Source organism: Drosophila rhopaloa, unplaced genomic scaffold (genome assembly GCF_018152115.1).
Source record: "Drosophila rhopaloa isolate 14029-0021.01 unplaced genomic scaffold, ASM1815211v1 contig_3, whole genome shotgun sequence".
Lineage (NCBI taxonomy): Eukaryota > Metazoa > Arthropoda > Insecta > Diptera > Drosophilidae > Drosophila > Drosophila rhopaloa.
This window is the reverse complement of record NW_025335123.1, coordinates 4,089,094-4,110,487: the sequence shown is the minus strand read 5'-3', so window position 1 is coordinate 4,110,487 and position 21,394 is coordinate 4,089,094. Positions and strand designations below refer to the sequence as shown.

The following is a 21,394-nucleotide window of genomic DNA, read 5'->3' as shown; positions in this document are numbered from 1 at the left end:
TGAAGAAAAATAAATTTCCAAACAGTAAAATAAAACATATTTGGTTATACTGAAACTGTGGTAGTTATATGAACTATTAGGCGCTTAAAATCTCAAAAAATGTAATTGTTTTAAGCATGCATTTTTATTAACCTTTGTTGTGGTCAAACGCAAATTTTAAATAATTTTCAAGTCTACACAATTGTCGTTGTTTATTATTCGGTTTTCTTTATTTTATTTGTTTTTCTTTCTAATTCAATATGCGAAAGTACATCATACATATATAAAAAAAATTATATTTTTATATAATTATGCTGTTATCGTCATTCATTCTTATAGACTTATTTTGTTGCTGTTCCCAGAAAACAAACAGGAAACGTTTTTACATTTTACAACATTGTTTCACTGCCCAAAAACAAGAAAAAAGGTTTTAAGGTCATTACACAAACTAAAAAATTTAAATAAAGAAATAAAAACAAAATTCACACAGTAAACTTAAATAAAGTAGTAACCAAGTAAGCTAAAAGGATTTCTTTTTGATTTTCGGCCAAGCTAAAACGGAGATTTTACATTCGAGTGTTGTTTTATAAAAAATTATGAAATTATAACTAATTTACGCTTTATGTTTATAAATATATATGCATTACAAGTAAAAAGAAGGAAAAAGCAGGACAGAGATATACAGAGTGCAGGGTATAGAGTGGGACAGGTAGACATGTGCGCAATATATAGATTTTAAAAGCGAGCTTCATTTTCCTTATAGTTTCTTAAAATTCTTAACAAAAAAAATTACACGCAGCTGCCCATTAATGGTCGAGAAAAATATATATATGTTTGTTTCATTGTTTGTTGTAATTCGCATGCACTTTCTTTGTCGATTACTATTTCTTCCGATGAAGACTTTTATTTTGTTAATAGCCTTTTTGCTGCATCCTCGTTGTTGTTCATGTTGTTTGGCAGTTTCGATTTGCTTTTGATTTTTACACATTTTTAAATTTTAATAGTTATATATAAAAACTCATTATTTTTATATATATTTAAAATTAATGGTCGTTTTTGCACTTAATCGAATGATAATTAGTTTATACCCATTCATAGTTGGGCAGTATTTCTTTAATAATTCCATAAGTTTTTATTTTTTCTGCTGTGTTGGTGTTTGGTCTTCTTGATTTTTGGGGTTAAGGGCTCGGTTTCGATATTTTTTGAGTTGCTGTTGCGGCGCGCTGCTTACTAATTAAATCAAAGTCCTTTGCGTCCATATTGGCCAATAAAGGATCCATCTTCGTTCATGCCTGGATATTGGTTGTCGTTGTCGAATTATTATATTTTTTTTATACGTGTTTTAGGAGAGAAAAAATGATACAAATATAATATAAGTAAAATATAGTGCAGTAACAAATAATAAGAAATATGAAACACATAAACGAAGAACACATAATAAGGAACACAAAATATGTGAAATGTCTGAAATGTTTTTTATATCGCCGATCAAAATTACGTTTCCATCGATATTTTCGATTTTTGTTTGCACTAGTGGAGACCAAATGAATGAAGGCTCATCTTGGCGAGAGTAGCGAAAGTTGTTAGTAATAAAAGAAAACGAACAATCAAATCAAATCAAACAAGGAAAACAACTTCGTGCAAAGATCAATGAATCAATCAAAAGCGCAGGAGCGGCTTTACAGCAGAGGCTCTCTTCGGTTGCCTAGAAGGAGTTTGTGGAAAGCGCGAGAGAGAGCAGCTTTGAACTTCATGCAGCATTTTGGAAGCGGCATAAAAAAGAGAAAGTGCTGCTTATACAGCTGTGGCCATTAATTGAGCATATATATTTATGTATAACAAATGGGTAAAAGTTGTAATTTAAAAACGAAAAGTATGAATATATGATATCTGAGTAAAATTATTTAACTAGGGTAATTGATACAAACTATAGCAGCTTGTTTTAAAACGATAATTAACAACAAACTAGATGATTTAAGTCTGTAAACCAATTTTAAAAATTCTTATGTGGCATTTGTACATTAAATTGGTATCTAACTCATTTGCATTTTAATTTCCATTAGTCTAAAAAATGTTTGAGTGCCTTTTAAGTGACCACCACTGTAATGATAAGCTGTCTCTTTGAAGCGCAAGGATACAAAAGATCCGCAAAACTATTTAAAAAAGAGCTACCTGACTTATTGGATAACAACAACAACGCTGGACTGAGAGATAGAGAGAGTAGGCAGAAATGGGCTCTCTTCTAGGCCTTGCGGTGCTCAGCATCCGCCATGCAAAGTTCGTAGGAGGGTGGGGCAGCAGAAGTGGTAGCAACAGGACTGGAAGTGGGGGAAACCGAAGAGAGTAATGGAGTGGGAACGGCTGTCGTCGACGTCGACGGCGACTGAGGCAGCGACGGCCGTTGCTGTTGCAGTGGTTGTTGTTGGGCGGACGCGGACGATGACGTTGGCAGCGACGTTGACTTGCTGCGGGCTGCGGCAGCGGCGCGAGCAGCGGCAGTGGCCACGGCTGTTCATTATCCAATATATTCCATTGATCATAATATCCATTTTCATTTCCATCACATCCCACACAAACGTCATCAAAGAGAACAAAAAAACCAAAAACAAATGTGGCAAAGAAATCAAGAGAGTGAAACAACCAAAGAGAGACAACTAAATTATAATGAGGAGTTTGGGTGGGGTACTAGACTTAATCATTAAAAGTTAATTGTTATTGGTACACAGATTTATCCCAAAAACGGTAATGCAGCGCCTTAACATATCTAATGTACGTATGAATACGTATGAAGATAACAAGTTTTATATTCAACATTCGAACCTAAAGTAAAACATGCTTTTAAATAATATTTTGCTTTTTGGTACCATTAAATAGTATTCTAATATTAAAAAAAAAAACTAAAAATGGATTACAATTTCAAAAAATCTACTGTTCGCAATGCAGTAAGTAAAAAAGAAACAGTCTACACATTCCATCGCAGCATTACCGTTTTCAAGGATAATCAGATAGTATAGGGAAGGCACTAGGCACACTCTGTGATAGATAGATAGATATAAATAGAAAGGAAAGACTCTAACCCGTGTCGCCATCGCCGTATTCGGCCATCGAATCGGTGTCGCTCTCCACGCCGGGTTTGTTCGCTGAACTCACGGATTGGCGACCAGCGCTCTTGTTATCCAACCTGCAATTGAATTTAAATATATGAGTGATTTGTTATCGGAAAGCAAGGCGATTATGAATCGCTATCAGGATTTAATACCGAATATACAAATACTACACATGTAAATAATATTTGTCTCTGCATGCATAATATTTATAAATGTCAGGACCAAACATTATATGACTTGCAAAATGAGGTTCAATTAATATTTTAAAAAATCATTAGAACCAATGAAATATTTTGGCACTATTCCAGTATATCTAGACTTACGGTTGCGAGTACTCGTGGAATCCGCCTTCTTCTGGATAATCCCGCCGGCCGTTGGCCAGCTCCCGATCGTGGACATCGTACTTGCCGCCACGATTGCGCCGGATGATGCAGATAATGATGAACAGGATGATGATGAACGCCAGGGCCAGCATCATGCCGATGAACCATCCGGCATTGGCCACCGTCTCATTGGGCCGCACTATCGGATCCTCCACGGTTGTCGTGTCGATCTCCTGCGTGGCACTCTCCGTATTGTAGTGCCCATCCACGGAGACCACGCGGAACTCGTAGGCTGTCTCGGGATCCAGGCCGCCCACTTCCTGGTAGTCCGAGTTCATCTCGGGATCCGTTTTTTTCCATTGTGTTTCGCCCTTGATTCTGAATTTGGAAAATGTTGCGAAAATTCCGATTAGCACTTCATTTTAATGTATATATACAAATATATATTTTAATATTACCTGTATAAGGTGTAGAAGTGTGTGCCTGGGTGACCATCGGTATTAGGTATCCAGTTGATGCGATATTTGGCCAGTCCATTTTTTGATGGCAGTTGTTCCCAGGATAAAGAGGGCGTGCTTGGGGCCACATTCGTAGCGTCTTTAAGAGTCCTTTTCTCGATATAGTGCCTATGGAAAAATTATAAATATTAATTCATTTTAATCTCTACTAGATCTTGCCCACCACTCCTCTTTTTTTTTTTTTTTTTTACATATATTCTTGTAACTTGGTATATCGCATCTAAAAGGCAGCATTATTAAATTATACTTACTCAGATCCTTCGCCCATTTTGGTGGTGGCCGTGATGGAGATGCGATATTTGGAGTTTGGCTCCAACCCAGCCAGCTTCATACGTGTGATCCTGGGATCGCTGATGTGCATTTTTTCGAGACGCTTATCCACAGAACTACCTTCAACTTTCTCGCAGTAGATCTTGTAGCCGGTAAGCTTGCCATTGGGATACAGGGGCTTCTTCCAATGGAGCATGAAGGCTGACGAGCCCAGGGGATAGGCGTCCAATCCCTGAACCGGCGACGGCACACCCTCAGGAGTATCGAAATCGATGACGGCACTTGGCGGGCCATTGAAGCGTCCATTGTAGGCTAAAATGCGGGCAAAGTTCTTCGAATCGGGCTTAAACTGGCTGACCAATGCATTGTGGGCATCTCCCTTGACATGGATCTCCCTTAGACCCTCCTCGCCCTCGTTCTCCGTCCAGGTCTGGATCTTGTAACCCTTAAAGTGTCCCCTCACCGATTCCTCGCTCACCGGCGTCCAGGCCATATAGCCACTGGTCGAGGTTGTGATCTGACTCATCGTGAAGTTGGTGGGGGCATCCAGCGGACGATCTTCGCCGGAGTAGCCATCAATCACTTGGGCGGCCGTATTGGATTCGCCCTTATCGTTGATGGCCACGACCTTAATCTGGTACTTGACGAACGTCGGCTGATCAGGGATCACAATGTTATTCTGCCGCCAGTCGTATATGTTATTATTTTCCCATGCGGCAGCCGGGATATCGCGTTTCCAGCTCACGTAATAGTGGAAATTGGGGGCATTGTGCTCGATCTCCGGCATAGGAGTCCAGGAGATGACCAGGTTGTTGGGTTCGGTGCCCTGGCCCACGACATTGTCGGGATTCTTGGACGGCACTTCCGGCTGCGTGGTGCAACTATCGCTGTGCGGCGACGGCGGCGAGGCCCCGATCTTGTTAAAGGCAATCACACGGAACGTGTAGTTCGCCCACGGAGACATCTGGAGGACGAACGTAGAGTCCGTATTGGGGACCTTCTCGTAGGCGGCATCCCAGGAGGCGGGCGTGAAAGAGGTATTGAACTGGATGGTGTAGTGGAGGATGGGGGAGCGATTGTCACCCTGCGGCTCCCACTGGATCTCCGCCTTGTCGGCCTGACAGGTGATACCAGTAAGTTTTGGGGCATTGGGCACATCCTGGACAATCAAATTGGCCCTGGCAGTGGCTTCATCCAATCGCGTCCTTGCCACACACGTATACTCTCCAGAATCCAGCTCCAAGGTCTTGGCAATCGTCAAAGAATTGTCGTTGGTCTTCACGAATCTCGGCTGGGCCTCAAAGTCAATGGACTGGCCATCCTTCCACCAATCGATCTCGATCTCCAACGTATCATCGTGGGCCTCGTTACAGCGGAATGTGGCCGAATTTCCGGCGGCGACCTCATAGTTCTGTGGCTCTTGGGTGATTCTAGTGTGCTCCTTGACCTCCAGCGAGCCATTAGCTTGTATTTCGCCAAACTTATTCTGCGCATAGCAGGTGTAGCCCCCCGCATCCGAAAAGGTTACATCCTGGATCTCCAGATCACCATTCGCCAGGACATTGTAACGACCTCCTGTCAGCCAATTGCTGGCCCTCAACCACTTGACCAGCGGCTTGGGAGAGCCAGACATTCTGCACCGAATGGTGACATTCCTGCCGTCCACTGTGCTCACTGCTTTGGGGGGTTCAACGATCGTTGGCGGCTCAGCTTGGACATTTAGGTAGACATCCTTGTAGACGTATCCCAGCGAATTGGTGGCGTTGCAGCCGTAGTTACCAGTATCTCCCTTAACCAGATTTATGATTCGGATTGTGTTGTCCGTGACCGTTCGCCGGGGATTGGGTGTACTCTGTTCGATCGGCTTACCATTGTGTATCCAACTGATCTTGGGCTCTGGAACACCAGCAGCTTGACACTCGAAGACCACCTCCTCGTCCTCGGCAGCGGTGTTGAATTCGGGTTCTTTGGTGAAGTACGGCACGGAGTTGACGTTCAGGATGATGGAGAAGGACTGGGCATTACCCACGCCGTTCGAAACGTCGCAGGTGTACGTTCCGGCATCGTCGAAGTTCGTTTGCCGAATGATCAAGGATTTGCCGTAGTGTCCCTGCGTAATGCGATCACTCCACTGTATCCGCTGGCCATCCTTGCTCCACACGGTCTGCGGCAACGGGGTTCCTCCGTAGATGCAAAACAGTTCCATTCGCTTGCCGCGCAAGGCCAAAGATTGGCGACGTGACACATACTGCTTGATAGGCTCATGCTTGTTCTGGGAGGCACTCACGCCCTTCAGCTTGACATCCAGGAGCACCTTGTTGCCGATCTTGTACTCACTGCGGAACACGGAAGTGGCCGAACAGGCGTAGTAAAAATCAACACTGGTATCCTCACGGGTCACGTTCGAGAACCAGAGATTGCCCTCGGGATCCAGGGTCATGCGGGAATTGTTGATCGACTTAATGCTACCGTCGACGGAATCCTGGATCATCCAGTTGACCGTGGGACTGGGGAAGCCGTCGGGAGCCGCACACTTCAGGCCGAAGGGTTCGCCCTCCTCGGCCTCCAAGGTCCTGGCCGTCTCGTCCTTAAAGGCATTCAGCTCCGCTTTCCGCACATACACCGAGTTCGAGGTGGCCGTTCCGAATTCATTCGACGCGAAGCACTGATAGTGGCCGCGATCCTCGTCCTTGGGAATGGTGATCACCAAGGTTCCACGGCCCGGCTGCCGCAGCATTCGGTTATCGTACGCCTGCCAATCGAACTTCTTGCCGTTCTTGATCCAACTATACCTGTAATGGAGCAAACAGAAGAGAGTGGAGGGTGTCAGCAAAGGTATTACAGTTTTAGGCAAAAAGCTCCCTTAAAAGTTAAAATGCGTATGGGAAAAACACAAAATAATGTAAAGTTAACTCTGCATAATATCAAAACAAATATTAGCCCTACTAAATTCATGATAAGAGCTTTCCTCTTTAAGAAATGTCTAACTTCACACTGATGTAATAAATTTCGCAGCTGCTTACAAGTCGACTCAAACAAGTAATTAAACAATTAATATAATTATCTTTTAAATACCAAGCTGAGTATTATGTAGGCTATAGTTTTTAGATAATTTTATTTTTTCGTATCAGTACATTCACCATTTGCCTGTGGGATTATCTAATTTCCTTAATTGTTTATTTGAACATAAGCCTCATTTTCCGCCCCTTTCCATTAGTCACTCGACAGTTTTCCGCATTTCCTCCCTGGCATTCGACTCATTAAGATCGAGACTCTCTAACAAGTTAATTTACACTTTTAATTTCGCTTAATCAACATTTCTCGAAGCGGCGAGCAAAGAAGAAAATTAAGACATTTTTTTATGCACAAATTATGACAACTTGCTTAATTTCCAATTGCGAAAAATGTTGATTGATGTGGTAGAAAGGGGGAGCGTTATTGAGGGGGTGGCAGATTTTTGCTTGTTTCATGTCTCAAGTAATTGCAATTAAGCGGCAAAAGGAAGTCAACGAGTTTTTATCTTTCTTCTTTTTTGCCGTTCTGTAACTATGCCAGACGTTAGTATATATAAAAGTTATAGATATCCATATATGCATTTTAGGAGGAAGTACAATTGGTGGACCTCAAATAAAAGCCAGTATATATCCAAAAACATTTTATATGCCTTGGCTATAATAAAATTATTATCAATATTATCAGTTTCTGTTTTTATTTAATAAAGGTATTTTCATCAAACAATATTCTAAATATGTTTAAATTACAAATAGTATGTTATCATTTTGTAGACCTTACTGTTATTTTTACCGCAATTGTAAATAGTTGTAGGCTTTTGTATACATAAAACTCAAAAGCTCGAGTCAATTATGTGAACAAGCCGCGCTGCTTGAGCTTGTTAAGCATCTTTTTTTTTGTTTGCCATACTTGAGCAGTATTTTCCAAAGTATCCCCCTTCTCAGCCATTTTCATCGGATCTTTTTTGGGTTCGGTCTTGACGACGGGTCATGCAATAGGTCAATCATTTGAATTGTTTTTAAGTGTTGTAAGTTGAACTGTGAAGAGAACTCTGGAGCGTCTGGAGTGGCGAGGGGGGATCGGTGGGTTTGTTGAACTGCAGTCAAAGTGACTCAGCTGGTTTCTTGGTCTGCGGTATGCAGATTATTAAGATAGCTTTAAACTGTTACGGAGTTCCAATTAGATACGCAAGTTCTCAGTCCGACACATTTTAATAATTGGTTGATGAACGAAAATTCTTTATGATCTCAATTATTTTTTAAGCGCTAATCAATTTAGTTTTAAGATTTTGCCACATATTTAAAAAAAATGTTTAGAAATATGTGAGTTTACATATGTCGAGTGTTTATGCATTATTAGTTGACTCAATTGGCTAATGTTAAGTTAATTAAAAACTCTATTTCAAAAAATGTAGGCTTAGTGCAATTGAACTAATTGAATTAATTAAAAGTGTAATTAAATTATATAATTAGATGGGGTTTAAATGGTTTTCTTCATTTTTTTAATGTTCATTTAATTCAGTTGTACAACTCCCAAACATATACGCGTTAATTTGTGCCAATGGAAAGTGAATTGGAACCCCTGGCCAATCCTTTTTCCGGGGTCAAAAAGTCAACTTATGAAGCAGGGAATTCCATATCAGGCGACGTGCATCGAAGGTAGGAAGAAACCCCGCTGAAAACAGTCTGAAAGCAGTTACCAATGACACATTAAGCCATCGCAACCCCGACGAACTGTAAACTATGCACCCAAACAAACTGGTCGGCGGGTCAATAAATTGTTGGCCAAATGGCCAAGTGGCAGAAAGGTGGACGGGCAGGATAACGAACCAGAAGGGATAGAAGGATACCGGAATATCGAAATACAAGGATAGTGGAAAGGCAGTCAAGCGGTTAAGCACGGCGTCTGTCGCCATCGCTCGACACCATCAAAACTTTAGCGTTACCTTTACCGTTGCCAGCGAAGCGGTCACCTGAAACGGTTGCCAAAGACAACAGCTAAATGGCCAGACAACAGCTGCTCGACCACGCCCCCTCAACGCCCACACAGTCACGCCCCCAGGAATTCACCCATTTGCAAGTTGAACGATTTGTGCATTTATTCTTATGACTTTTTCAAAGGATATCGCTATCCTAAAGGGTATAACTAGAAACAATGTTTTACAATTATTATTACCTTTAATTATATATAAAAAAAAACATTTGGTTTAATACAAAAAAAAAAGTAATACTTACATTTAACTGTGATAGTAATCAAGATGTTTCATGAGACATTTTAAAATTCCATAAGCATTGATTTAAATATTATCGCCAGGGTATCTGTTGTTTACTTAGTTTTACTACGACTGCTGGTAAAGCCCTTTATTTTACTTCTTTTTCTAGCTCGACACCACTTAACCCCAAAGTGCACTGATAGTTTTAGGGTTGACTTGGCTTCACTTAACTTTGTCCCACTCTTTCAAAAGTGCACCCCCTAGCTTTTGCCACTCCCCCAAAGACTTCTTCAGCTGCTTTTGCCAGCCGCTGTTTGCCGGGCCTTTCAGCGATAGAAATCTGTATGGAAAATGCGCCAAGAAGTGCCAGGATATGGCTGCAGATGACTCATCAGCCCGGCTAAAACACACACACACGAACGCTGCTTTGCATAATTGTGGGTGGGGTTTTGCCGGTTGGGCTCCCTCTTTGCATTACTTTTGGGGTTGCAAAATAACAAAATGCCGTAGCATACTTTTTCGCGCGCTCACAGACGAAGGGAAGTGGACACAGGGAGGGCAGCTATGTATATGTATAACCCAGTTATATATATACTACGATACATTTTCCTACCAGACCTACATATAAGAGCATTAAACTAGGATGCGAATAATTTTTCTAAAAATTCATTGCTTGAAAGCCTTTTTAAAACTTCTAGGAAAAATCCTTACTTAACTATATCGAACTCCTTATTTTTTAAAATTTGATAAATAAACAATCAAAATTTAAAATCTTTATAGCAGCTGTTGCGTTAAGCAATTTAACATTTTTTATAAACAGTTGTGTTGAGCATCGGTTTGCTCTTAATAAAATATTTCTGTTATCCGTTTTATCATTTTGTTGTTTTTGTACCTTTTTGTATTCAGCTTTACAGACCATTTTAAGTAACTCGTTTATGATTTATTTAAGGATTTTTGCCATTAGCTATTTTATTTTGTCCGCAACTGTGTGTTTTTCGTAGCTGGAAGTAAAAGGAAAAAGGCCAAGCCAAAGCCAAAGCCAAAACCGCTTTTAGCCGAAGGGAAAAGCTACAAAAGAGGGGAAAACAGTGGCAAAAGGGGCCGGAAGAAAATGGGGAGACGGCGAGACAGTGGGCAGAGTGGTGGGAGGGCAGACCAAAGTTAAACAAAAGGAGAACAGGAGGGGACAAAATGAGTATTAGGTCCAAGGAATCCGCATCCTGCACTTAGCCGCAAATTGGTATACCCTAAGCAACAGGTTGAGGCCGCACAATTATTAGCCATAAAAAATATTGATCAAACGAGTGAGCGCACCTCACTTCGAAAATATTCCATTCAGGCGGGAATTTATTGTTTTATTTGTGATTTAAGAACCATCTCTTTTTTCTTACTATAAGGCAATTCTGGATATAAAATAAAGGTATTTGATAAATTAAAGAATACTATTGTTATACCTTATAAATATTTATTCAAAACGAAAAACAAATCGATTATGATTTTACTAAAATTAATTTTTACCTCCCTACAACTAACGACATTTATTTAAATTAATTTTTTATGGCTCCCCTAGTACTTGACTTAGAACATTTAAATTAATTAGGCATTTCTTGCAATTCATTACCCAAATTAGTCACGTTTCCCACATTCCCAAGAGACATTAGGGTACATTGCCTTTTGGCTTGGACTTCTATGGGAATTAATTCCGTGAATTTTGTCGGCGGCCAAATGGCAACAGAACTTTAAATGGCCTCCGGGTTTTAAGCGAAGGAGGAAACCGTGTAGAAATAGAGGAGCTGTCGACAAGGGTTGGCCCAAGGACCGAAGTCCGTTTTTGAGCCGCTGGCGAAACAGGATAAAGCTTTTTCGGCTAATACCATATCGGTAAAATCCAGCTGAAGAGGGTTAGGAAAATAAAGGCAGGGAGAAGGCCCAACAAATGGAATTGAAATTCGCAAGAAACTGGACATGCTGGCCTATCATCGTCATTTTTGTTGACAATTTCTGCATGTCAAAAGTGCAATGACACCGAAAAACACTAAAGTGGAACTTCAACAACTGGAACAAACACGATTACAATTTTGTGTAACCTAAAAAATGTAAATTTTGTCCCAAAAACTGAAAACTCTTTTCTTTGGGTAAAGAACAAAATGTATATACAAATCAATGCTTAAAAGCTATGTAAAAAGCTTCTGCCAAATCGGAGATCGAAAACGTAATATGTTCTTTTGCAGTATTGCCTGTATTTCGATATAATACAAAAGTAAACAGGACCACATTCGGAAGTGGTGAAGGCGGAAACGTCTCCAAGGTATCAACATACTATAACAACAAAACGAAACACGAAAATAGGACATTGCACAACCAGAAACGGGGGATCCACCGCTCATTAATGGCCGACCAACATGCAAACAACAATGTTTTTATAGTTTGACGGAAGTCCCAAAAAGGAGCAGCAGGAAAATGAATAAAATGGGCGCCGGAGGAGCAGGTGACACCCGACCTGTGACCCCTGGCTTGGCAACAGTTGATGGATGGGCAAGAGCGGGGAGGAACGAAAATTAGGTGTGACATCGACCCCAGGGACAAAGGAAACAACTAACTGGGGAATCGAGCGTCCCACCCTCAGCTGTCCACTCTAATAAAGTTTTTTGTGACAAATTGGGTTATTCCATGAACAATTCTATACTTCTTTATAAAGTATATATAAACAAAAATTGAATAACCTAATTAAAAAACAAACTTAACTGGAAAAAGCGCATATACATAAGTTTAAATAAAATTTTAAGCATTCTGACATCATGTAAGCAAACTTTTCGTGCTCATTGTGGCTTTCGGTCAAGCATAAGAATAAAACAAAATAAGAAAGAATTGACATTGTAGTGCCCTTCTGTGGGTTGCCCAATCTGTTTTTTCCATCTGCCGAAAATTACATTAAGTGAAATAAAGTAAAATTACAACAGACACGCAGCAACATTGAAGATGAACATTGGGGAACCGAGTGAATCACCGGAACATTGAAGCAATCATCAAGTCAGAGTCAGACAAAATTAGCTAGAGGCGATCGGTAGCAATTTTTCAGTTCTTTTTAATGTCGTCGAGGTTGCTCAAGTTCAAGTGGACTCCCCATAAATGTATGTACATATATCTCTTTGGCGATTCCCTCTGACTTTTGATTTAGCTCATCGTATCAACGATGTCAAATGTCAGTTATGCATCTTTCAATGGGTTTTCAATTGCAATTACAGCACATTAAGTTCTTAAAAAGTGGATAGAAATGTACAGAGAGAAATTGGATTTGATTTTTATTAGATTTCTGAATTTTTGTATATGAGTAGAAAAGTCGTATATATAAGTGCATACCATAAAGAGTATTATTGGATTGTGAACTAAAGGCTAATATAAAAATATTAAACATATTAAAATATCATATTTTTTCTCTGTGTGGATAGAGAAACTCCTTTTCTATTGATTCGCAAAGCAAAAGAGAGAAGCGAAGGGCGGCAAACCAGATTGAAAAGGATTAGGCGGGAGCAACAAACGCTTTTAGCTAAAACAAACAGCAAAAGAGTTGCCACGTGCCGGTCTCAGAAAGGGGTCTGAAAGGGGGTCTGATGGCCAGGAGTTAAGGAACGGGGCAGGACGATGACTCATCTAGCCAGGCATAACTCCACTGACGGAATTGAATGAAAACCCTGCCGCCAGAGGGGGCACAAATAAAGGGAATGGCGGCACACCAAAGTTTGTACTTAACATCTGACATGAAAAACAAGACGAGAATCAAAGCTCTAGCTACAGTGGAACTATTTCGAAATATGTTAAAGAATTGTAAAGAGGGGTAATTTGGAAATATAATTTATTCAAATAAAAATGTTAAATATATGTATGCGAATGAACCAAGTTAAGAGGTACCCATAGCATTTTGGGGTAATATAAATGATTTTAAAGATAGAAATTGCAAGTGGGTTACTTATAGGCATCCTAAAGTGATTAATTCCACTGTGCAGTAGGAGAGAAAGGAAAATAGGAAAAGGGAATCCCCTTGAAGAGTTGCACCCGCATTCCAATGCACACACACATACTTGAATCGAATGAATGGAGTTCCTTCCTCCTGAAGTTGGGGTTTTTTTATGTTGCAACAGGATGCCGCAGCATCTGGTAAGGGAATGAGTTTGAGTAGACGTCTAACGACTTGCAAATATTGTCTGTATGTTGTACATATTTAAAAAGCCGTTTTTGGTTTTACGGGCTATAAAAGATGATGACGACGATGCGGATTGTGTGGGAATTTAGAAGAAGGCTTAAAAGTTTAGAGTTAGGGAGAGTTGTCCCAGTGGGAAGTTGAATAGCGGCAGTTTTGGTATTTCGTTTTACAGAAAATGCAAACAAACATTTTGTAAAAAATATTATAAATAATGACTAGCCTTTTGGTTACCACGAGATGTTATGATTATTTAAATTAAACAAACATTGATCTATCAAAAGCAGGGTATATTAATAAATATAACAAACATTAATTATAATATGCTTAGCCGATTGGTAAAATTATATTCTTAATAAATTTAGCCCAACTACCAAGATATTATAACTATTCGATAATATTATGGCTAATTTCCAACATAAATAGTTGTAATAATGCCTTAATTTGCAGGCCATGTTTGGCCTATCATACATATCTGTGTGTGCATGTTGGCCACTGAACTGCCATTTTGGCCCCCCAATTTCGATAGCAACAGCATTTCCGCCCAAGGGGCATCCCCCAAATACACTCTTGCCATCCCTTTTGCACACAAATCGATAAATACCTTTTTGTGGGCAAAGAAATTGTTCACTGAGAATAATTAATCCATATATAAATTTGGTTTTAGTTTGAAAAATTCTCATAAAATACATTTAATAATTAACAGATTTTTGCTTAAATGTTGTACTAAAAAGGGGGATCCACGAAAATAATAAACGGAAATAGCAGACAAAAATGTTGGAAATTATAGCATTGATAAGGTAAATTATTACAATTATTACCTTTAATAGTGAAAACATTTACTTTTTTAATCATTTTTTTAATTACAAATTTGTGGTGCTATGCACAATATACTATTTATAACTATAAATAAATAAATCTATAAATATAAATGAAAATATCCAAAGTCTGTTTTTTTTATTTCCCTAAAAACTAATTTTCAAAAATGTATAGCCAATTAAAATATTTCCATACGTTTTTTCCCTGTGTGGCGTTTGTTTTGATAGCATTTTAGATGATGCTTCTGTTTTTGACAGCGAAATCAATAAACGTAAACATTTACTAACTTGAACGGAAGGCAATTTTTGTCCGAAAAGAAAATGTGGAGAGACGTTTGAAGAAGACACCTGTGGACAGACGGCCAACACCTGAACCGGAAGTGGCGAGGTCTAAAAATATTGTGATATCTTTCTGGGTTTCCATATTTAAATTCCCAACGTTATGCAACGTCATTAAAGTCACGAAGCCCGAAAAAGAAAACCTGAAACTACTCATTCCGTTCGTAATTGTTATGTGCGTAATGTATTTTCCCCTCTTTCGGGTCCACAAAACCATAAAAGGGTTAAAGAGCGCTCGAGCCACCGTTAGAAGTCGTCGGCAAAAGAACATAAGAACATAGGCGGGAATGAAAGAAGGAATGAGGAACCATGATCGTGAATGCAGTACGCAACGTGAGAAAACTTTGGGAAAAGCTACAGAGAAAGAGTTTTCAACTTTTTGAACACAGGTTTGACTTTACCCTAATCTTTGGCCAGAGATCTGTGTGCAAGTTTTTATGATTTATTTAATCGTGAGGAGAATTTCGGCAGCAGAATAATGTCGAATTGGAGCAAATCTCGAGATATTTTGAGTAAGCTTAGCAGATAGCGATTTTCATGCATGACAGATTTAAGTTGAGGTTTAGTTAACAGCATGCATTATGTTCTTAATGGCTCTGTGGCTTTTGGTTTGACCACATTATAATTTTAATGGTCTCCATGTATTGTTTATGTTTGTTATCTTTTAATTTCAGCATATATTTTTTATATTTTTTTTATTATTATTTTAACCTATGTTTGGAACATTTTGCTTTACTCATCTTAAAGCTTGATAAATAATAATTGATAAGCTTGAAATATTTCATCTAATAATTTTTAACGCTATTAATAGGCCTTTAATTTAATCTCCTAATTGCATTAAAACAAAATTATTTATTACATTTTACGATGAGTCATATTGGGGTCGGTGAGTAAATAAGTAATATCTTTTGTCACTTTCCACCCTCCCAAGAAATACAATTGATAAAGGAAGCCCTACTATTATTACTCGTTATGCCTTATTTTTTCCGCTGTCGCAGTTCATCGATTTTCTTCAATTTGGCTGCATTAAATATGCCAAAAGATACTCCCTCCGATTTTCTTACCCCTTCCCTCCCGCTTCTTCAATTCTTCATATGCGCAATAGCCAAAATAAGGAGGGAAACGAGCGGGAGCGAGATGGGTATAGAAGCCGAATAAATGACAAAATGGCAAGACGAGACAACTCAGGAACGTCGTCATCAGTTAACTCCCACCGCCCACTATAACCTTTCGCCCTCTCACCCTTCACCCCCTTTTTGTCCTGCGCCCAAAAAGTTTGATTGATTCGCATGAATCATGTCTGCGAAGGGGGAGACACCAAAAAGGAAGTACAGTCAAGCTTTGTGACTGGAAATTCATTATAATCGACTTTGATTGGGCTAAAAGTGGCTTTTAATATACGTGCTCTTGATTTTTTATTTTTATTATTTACTTTAGATAATATTATTTAACCCTTAAATGATCGGAACTTTATAGAAACTTATGATTCTATTTAAGGTCAGATAACATTTATATTGGAAACAACATTTTAAACCAATATGTGCAAGCTACATACATATTATGATTCTCTCAACAAGTATTCACTGTATTTGCGGGCTTTCAGACATTTGATGACTCCATCTCTTTGGGGTTGCAAGTTCCGGATTTTAATCGGACTACTTAACAACTGAATTGTTCAGTTGCACTTTTTTCCTTTATTTTGTTCCCTTTTCCCTTGATTTTATTTTTTCGGGGGTGGTAGAGGCAAACTTGGCGCCAAGCTGACGAGACAAAATCATTAGGGAAACATGAAGCTAAAATAACAAAATTAACGAGGGGGAGATGGAAGATGTAAGGGAGGGTGAGCCAAGTGTAGTGGAGCGAAGAAAAATAACATTCAAGGACATGAACTAGTAGCGACAGCTTTTGAAGGACTTTGTGTAACGTGGTGTGAAAAATCAATGGAGCCTCCAACTCGACTCCTTTTTTCCATATTTTTATCTCTATTTATCTTCCAGCAGCTGGCAGCTGTTGGCGTCCTACACTGCGTATGTGGAATATTCTGGGTCACAAGGATAACATGCTAATTGCTTGATTTTAGGAGTTGCCTTGAAAATCTACGACGAGAAAAAAAGCTGAAAAATATTGGAAGGTTTCCCAATCTAAAATATATATACAACAAAAGTTTAATTATTATTATTATTAATTATTTTATTTTTTTCGCTGTGCCACAAATATATTACTTGTCCAAAAATATATTTTTGAATTTGTACTGCGACCAAAAATTTAACGTAACCTTAAAGCTTTGCTTGTATCATTTTTCAAAGCTTCAAACAAAAGAAAACCCAAGAATTTGTAGGTTTAAAGTTAATATGATTGTCATGGCTCCCACACATGCATAAACATAAACAAAAACTCACAAAACTAGTTTTTCATCAAAGTTCAAGCAAACAAACAACTTTTGAAAATCAAAGACAGTAAGTTTTTTTATTTTCTTTCAAAAGCTGAGCCTAAACTCTTTAAAATTCAAGGGCAGCTTGAGGAACATCTATTTTATTTTGCTTGTTCAAAATGTTTCGAACAAAATTGAGAGGTTTAAATAGCTGCGCTTTAACCCGATTCAATTGAACTGTTTAACCTACGGACTGCCACTTTTGAGAGTAGAAAAGGCGAGGCACAGACCGTATGGAAATAGTTAAAAATGGAAAGTAATACGCAGATATAATCGTAGACCAACCTCAGGGGGAAATTTGTAACACAAAACGAATGATAAATGATTAGGAAACAAACATGTTTTTAATTTCATTTGGATTATTTTAATCTTTTTAATCATTCAATCTCGTCTGGTTTTATCTCCATACGAATTAATCATTTCTCTCGATGCGTCAGTTGGTTTTGTTTCTACACAACGACCATATGTGTCTGCACCTAATATTAACTGCAATCAATTGAGATTCTGACTCAGTTTGTAGACTTCAAGATTTAGAGTAGCTAAAAAAATATATAATAAAATTCTAAAAGTTGGATAAACATTTGCAAGGCAGAAACAGTCATTTTCGTACATTGATTACATTCTGTGATTCAAACATTTTTAAGCAATAAATCGAAAATAATATAAAAACGGTAATAGGACGCATTTTTTACACTTATTTTTTTTAAGAAAGAACAAAAAAGTACAAAAAGAACAAAATGTGGGTGCGAACAGCATAATCATTATCATCTGAATCATTTATCGTTGAATCATAATCATTGTATCACTTTGGGTTGGTATCTAAAAATAACTGTGCACGCATTGCGTTATGCATTTACAGCAGCAGCAGAAACAACAACAGCAACATACACGCAGCAGCAACAGCAACATATACACAGCAGCAACATCAGCAGCAAAGTAGCAATAGAAAAAATTTAAAAGCGACACCAGACATCGGCCAATGACAACAATAAAAGTATGTCAGGCCGAATCACAGAGGCGTATAGATAGATATAGATGTAGATATATAGATAGAATGCAACACACAAAAAACCCAGATAGCAAAAAAAAAAAAAAGAAAATTAAGCGTGCCACTGATGTAATGCAAACACAGAAAAAAGTCCGACATGAATATAATTTATATGACCTAAATTCAGATTTTATACACCTTAACTAAAACTATTCATAAAGAAACAATCTAATTTAATTTATGTTTTGACCCATAAATTAAAAAAGAATTAAGAGTTTATATAAAGATTTCATTCAAATGTTGTTTCACAAGTTATAATTTCATATACTCGTATCTACAAAAAGACCAAAGTCCCCAAAACTTTCCAAATACACTTTTTACAGCAATAACAAGAAATCCAACTTTAAAACAGCTTACACAATATTTTAAAGTTTTTAAACCTTATTTCTGCTATATTTCTCTCTGTGCAGTTGAAACCAACACAAACCAACGAGCATAACCAAATAGTTATGAATTAAAAATGAGAAAGAAAAAATGGCTGTAATTTAGCTTATTACATGCCTAAGATAAAATACGAAAATTGGTCAATAATTTCCGTTTTATACCCACACTATTTGCTCTGTAATATATATATATCTTTCCCAAGTCTGCAACTATTGTGCAATTACAAAATGTGCATAGACTTTCGATTTATTTTATCGAGATAGCAAACTATCTAATGATCTTATTATGGCTTAATTAAATCCATTATGAGTTTAACTTTTAAAACCATTTTATTTATCATTTCTATCATTTTTTTGAATTAATTAATTAATTTAGTTGCACGGGCGGCAACTACTTACAAGATTCATCCAAACTAGTAAGTATCGAATTAACAAAGAAATAAAATTATTGTTTTATCTTTAATTTTCCTTTGACTAAAAATAAATTGTATTTTATCATTAGCTTCTTGTAATATTGCCTAGATGGTGCCCAAAGAAACTAATGAAAAATCAAATTTGTTTAAAAATTGTCCCGTAAAATTACGTAATGCTTTGCCGGCATAGTTGAGTTCATTTCTTTTTTTCATATAATTTGTTTCCATTTCGTTTTGGGTAATATTCTCAGCGTGCTTGGCCATCCGGTCAAACTGGTTTTTGTGATATTACCGCTTCGCCTCTGATATTTTTTATATTTTTCTAACACTGTACCTGAACCACTTGCTGCGAAAGAGAGGGAGATGATGAAAAGGGGCGAGAGGGGAATACGAAGGGGGGCCGAAAGAAAAGCGCACACATTTCCCACTATTAACCCATTTTAGTTTTGGTACGTGTAAAAATAAACAACACACAATTTTCTCATTCCTTCTGCTTCTTCTTCTTATTATTCTTGCACATTTCTCACGTTCTGCATGTGTGTGTGTGTATGTGCCTGCGTATGCGTATCTGTGTGTGTGCGCCTGGCATTCGACCATCTGTTGCTATTCTGCCGACGTCGGCAGCGCTGCTACTGCGCTGCTTGCGCTCTGCTTGCGCTCTGCTTGCACTTGTGTTGTTTAGAGAATACTATTAATCCAGAATAATATTAAGAATAGTATCAATCCACTAAAAATTCTTTAATGTTTTCGAAAGCGCCAATAATTTCATATCATATTAAATAGAGAGATATTTGCAATTTATTTAATTTGTAGTAAATATCCTCTTAAAACAACAATTTCTAAAGCTGATATCGAATTTTGTTGATTAAAAACTATGAATAATTTAAAAGAAATGGTACAGTTCATTTCTAGTTTTTGGAATAAAAACGAGGGAAAAACTATTTTTATTTCATATTCTTTAACACAAAAATGTTTCACTGGCACTTTGGAATGTTTTGATGGCACATAATGCCGCTGCTGTTCTATTCCGTTTTTGTCCACACCCCTTCTGTTCTTTGGCAATGAGGTCATACCATCATCAACAGCCGTTTGCCCTCTGCCTCGAATTTTTAACTTAAAATTCCGCATTTTTCAAGCGAATGACTCAATTCCCCTGCATTCGGTCCCAAGTACACGTTCTAATAAAAAAATGATTAAAAACTATGAATAAAACAACCGAAACGAAACGTGTTTAGGAAACAGGTTCAAATCGCTCTAATAGACCAAGACTATGAATTACTCAGAGGTGACTTATATTATCAAAAATATATAATAAGAGAGGATGCGAAATCAAACTTTTAAATACTTTAAGAAATATTTTTTTAGATGATTCGTCGACAAAAATAGATCAACAACAATAGACCACACAATAAGCATGAAGCCTTATATTTAGAATGTTGAACATTTATTACCCTATAAAGTACAATCAAATAAAGAGGTTTGATTATTTATCTTTAATGTTGTAAACAATTTTTTTTTATATTTATATTATAAATAAACTTTAAAGTTTAAGGGAAAATGATTTTATCTTAAGTTAAATAAATGACTATGAAAGCTTTAATCAAATCATACAAAACTTTATAAAAATCTATTTAGAGCAGAGATTCAAACACTAATAACTATTTGTTTGGGCAGTTTCCCCAAAACGTGCTTCCTGCTGTTCTCCAATGAATTAAAAATACTTGTGACGACGCGATTTCTTTCGTAAAAAACAACAAGTCTAGAACAACGAGGCTGAAATGAATAAACAACAAATCTAATTTCTTGAACGAATTTTGGTATAAGATGCTTTAAAGACGCGACTGCTTAAATTTGATTTATGTGAATTAAAATAGAGAGCAGAGTACATAAATGTATAGACACCTTGGGGATATAAAAGAGATCTAATAGGTTTAACCGCACGAACTATTTCCACAATGTTTGTGCCCCAGAACCCTCCCATATATGCATATATATGTATATATTTTCCCGATCGTTTACTTACTCTGGTTCGGGTTGTCCATCAGCTTCGCACTCGATAATGAATGGATTGTCACTCTCCTTATTTTGTTGCGCTACTTTGAAGAGCAGTTCTCCGGGTGTCGGTTGTTTGGTGATTCTTGGTGGGGAGTTGGCTAAAGATGCGGAGGAACAAGGGAAAAGATCGATGAGCATTGGGTCCCAACAAACTAATTGATCGCATAAATTGTGGACTCCCCTCAGAAAACCCTGAGTATTATTAGCACATTCAAAAATTGTTTACTAATTTTAAACACAGGACCGTGGGGAATACACTTAGAGGGCGATCAGGGTTTTAAGTTTTAA

General features: G+C 37.9%; 1 protein-coding gene across 4 annotated transcripts in view; it reads right to left on the bottom strand.

Annotated features, from left to right (window-relative positions):
• LOC108041789 (neuroglian) overlaps positions 1–21,394 on the bottom strand; it is a 40,560-nt gene that overhangs the window by 3,939 nt on the left and 15,227 nt on the right. For 3 of the 4 annotated variants that reach the window (XM_044461330.1, XM_044461332.1, XM_044461331.1), the window contains exons 3-7: positions 21,075–21,204; positions 4,179–6,989; positions 3,868–4,035; positions 3,410–3,787; positions 3,057–3,160 (exon numbers count right to left, since the gene is read on the bottom strand). In XM_044461330.1, the coding sequence (XP_044317265.1) occupies positions 3,057–3,160; positions 3,410–3,787; positions 3,868–4,035; positions 4,179–6,989; positions 21,075–21,204 (3,591 nt within the window). Of the gene's footprint in view, positions 1–181; positions 1,272–3,056; positions 3,161–3,409; positions 3,788–3,867; positions 4,036–4,178; positions 6,990–21,074; positions 21,205–21,394 lie in introns of those variants that run through there. The other variant, XM_044461333.1, reaches the window with a different exon arrangement.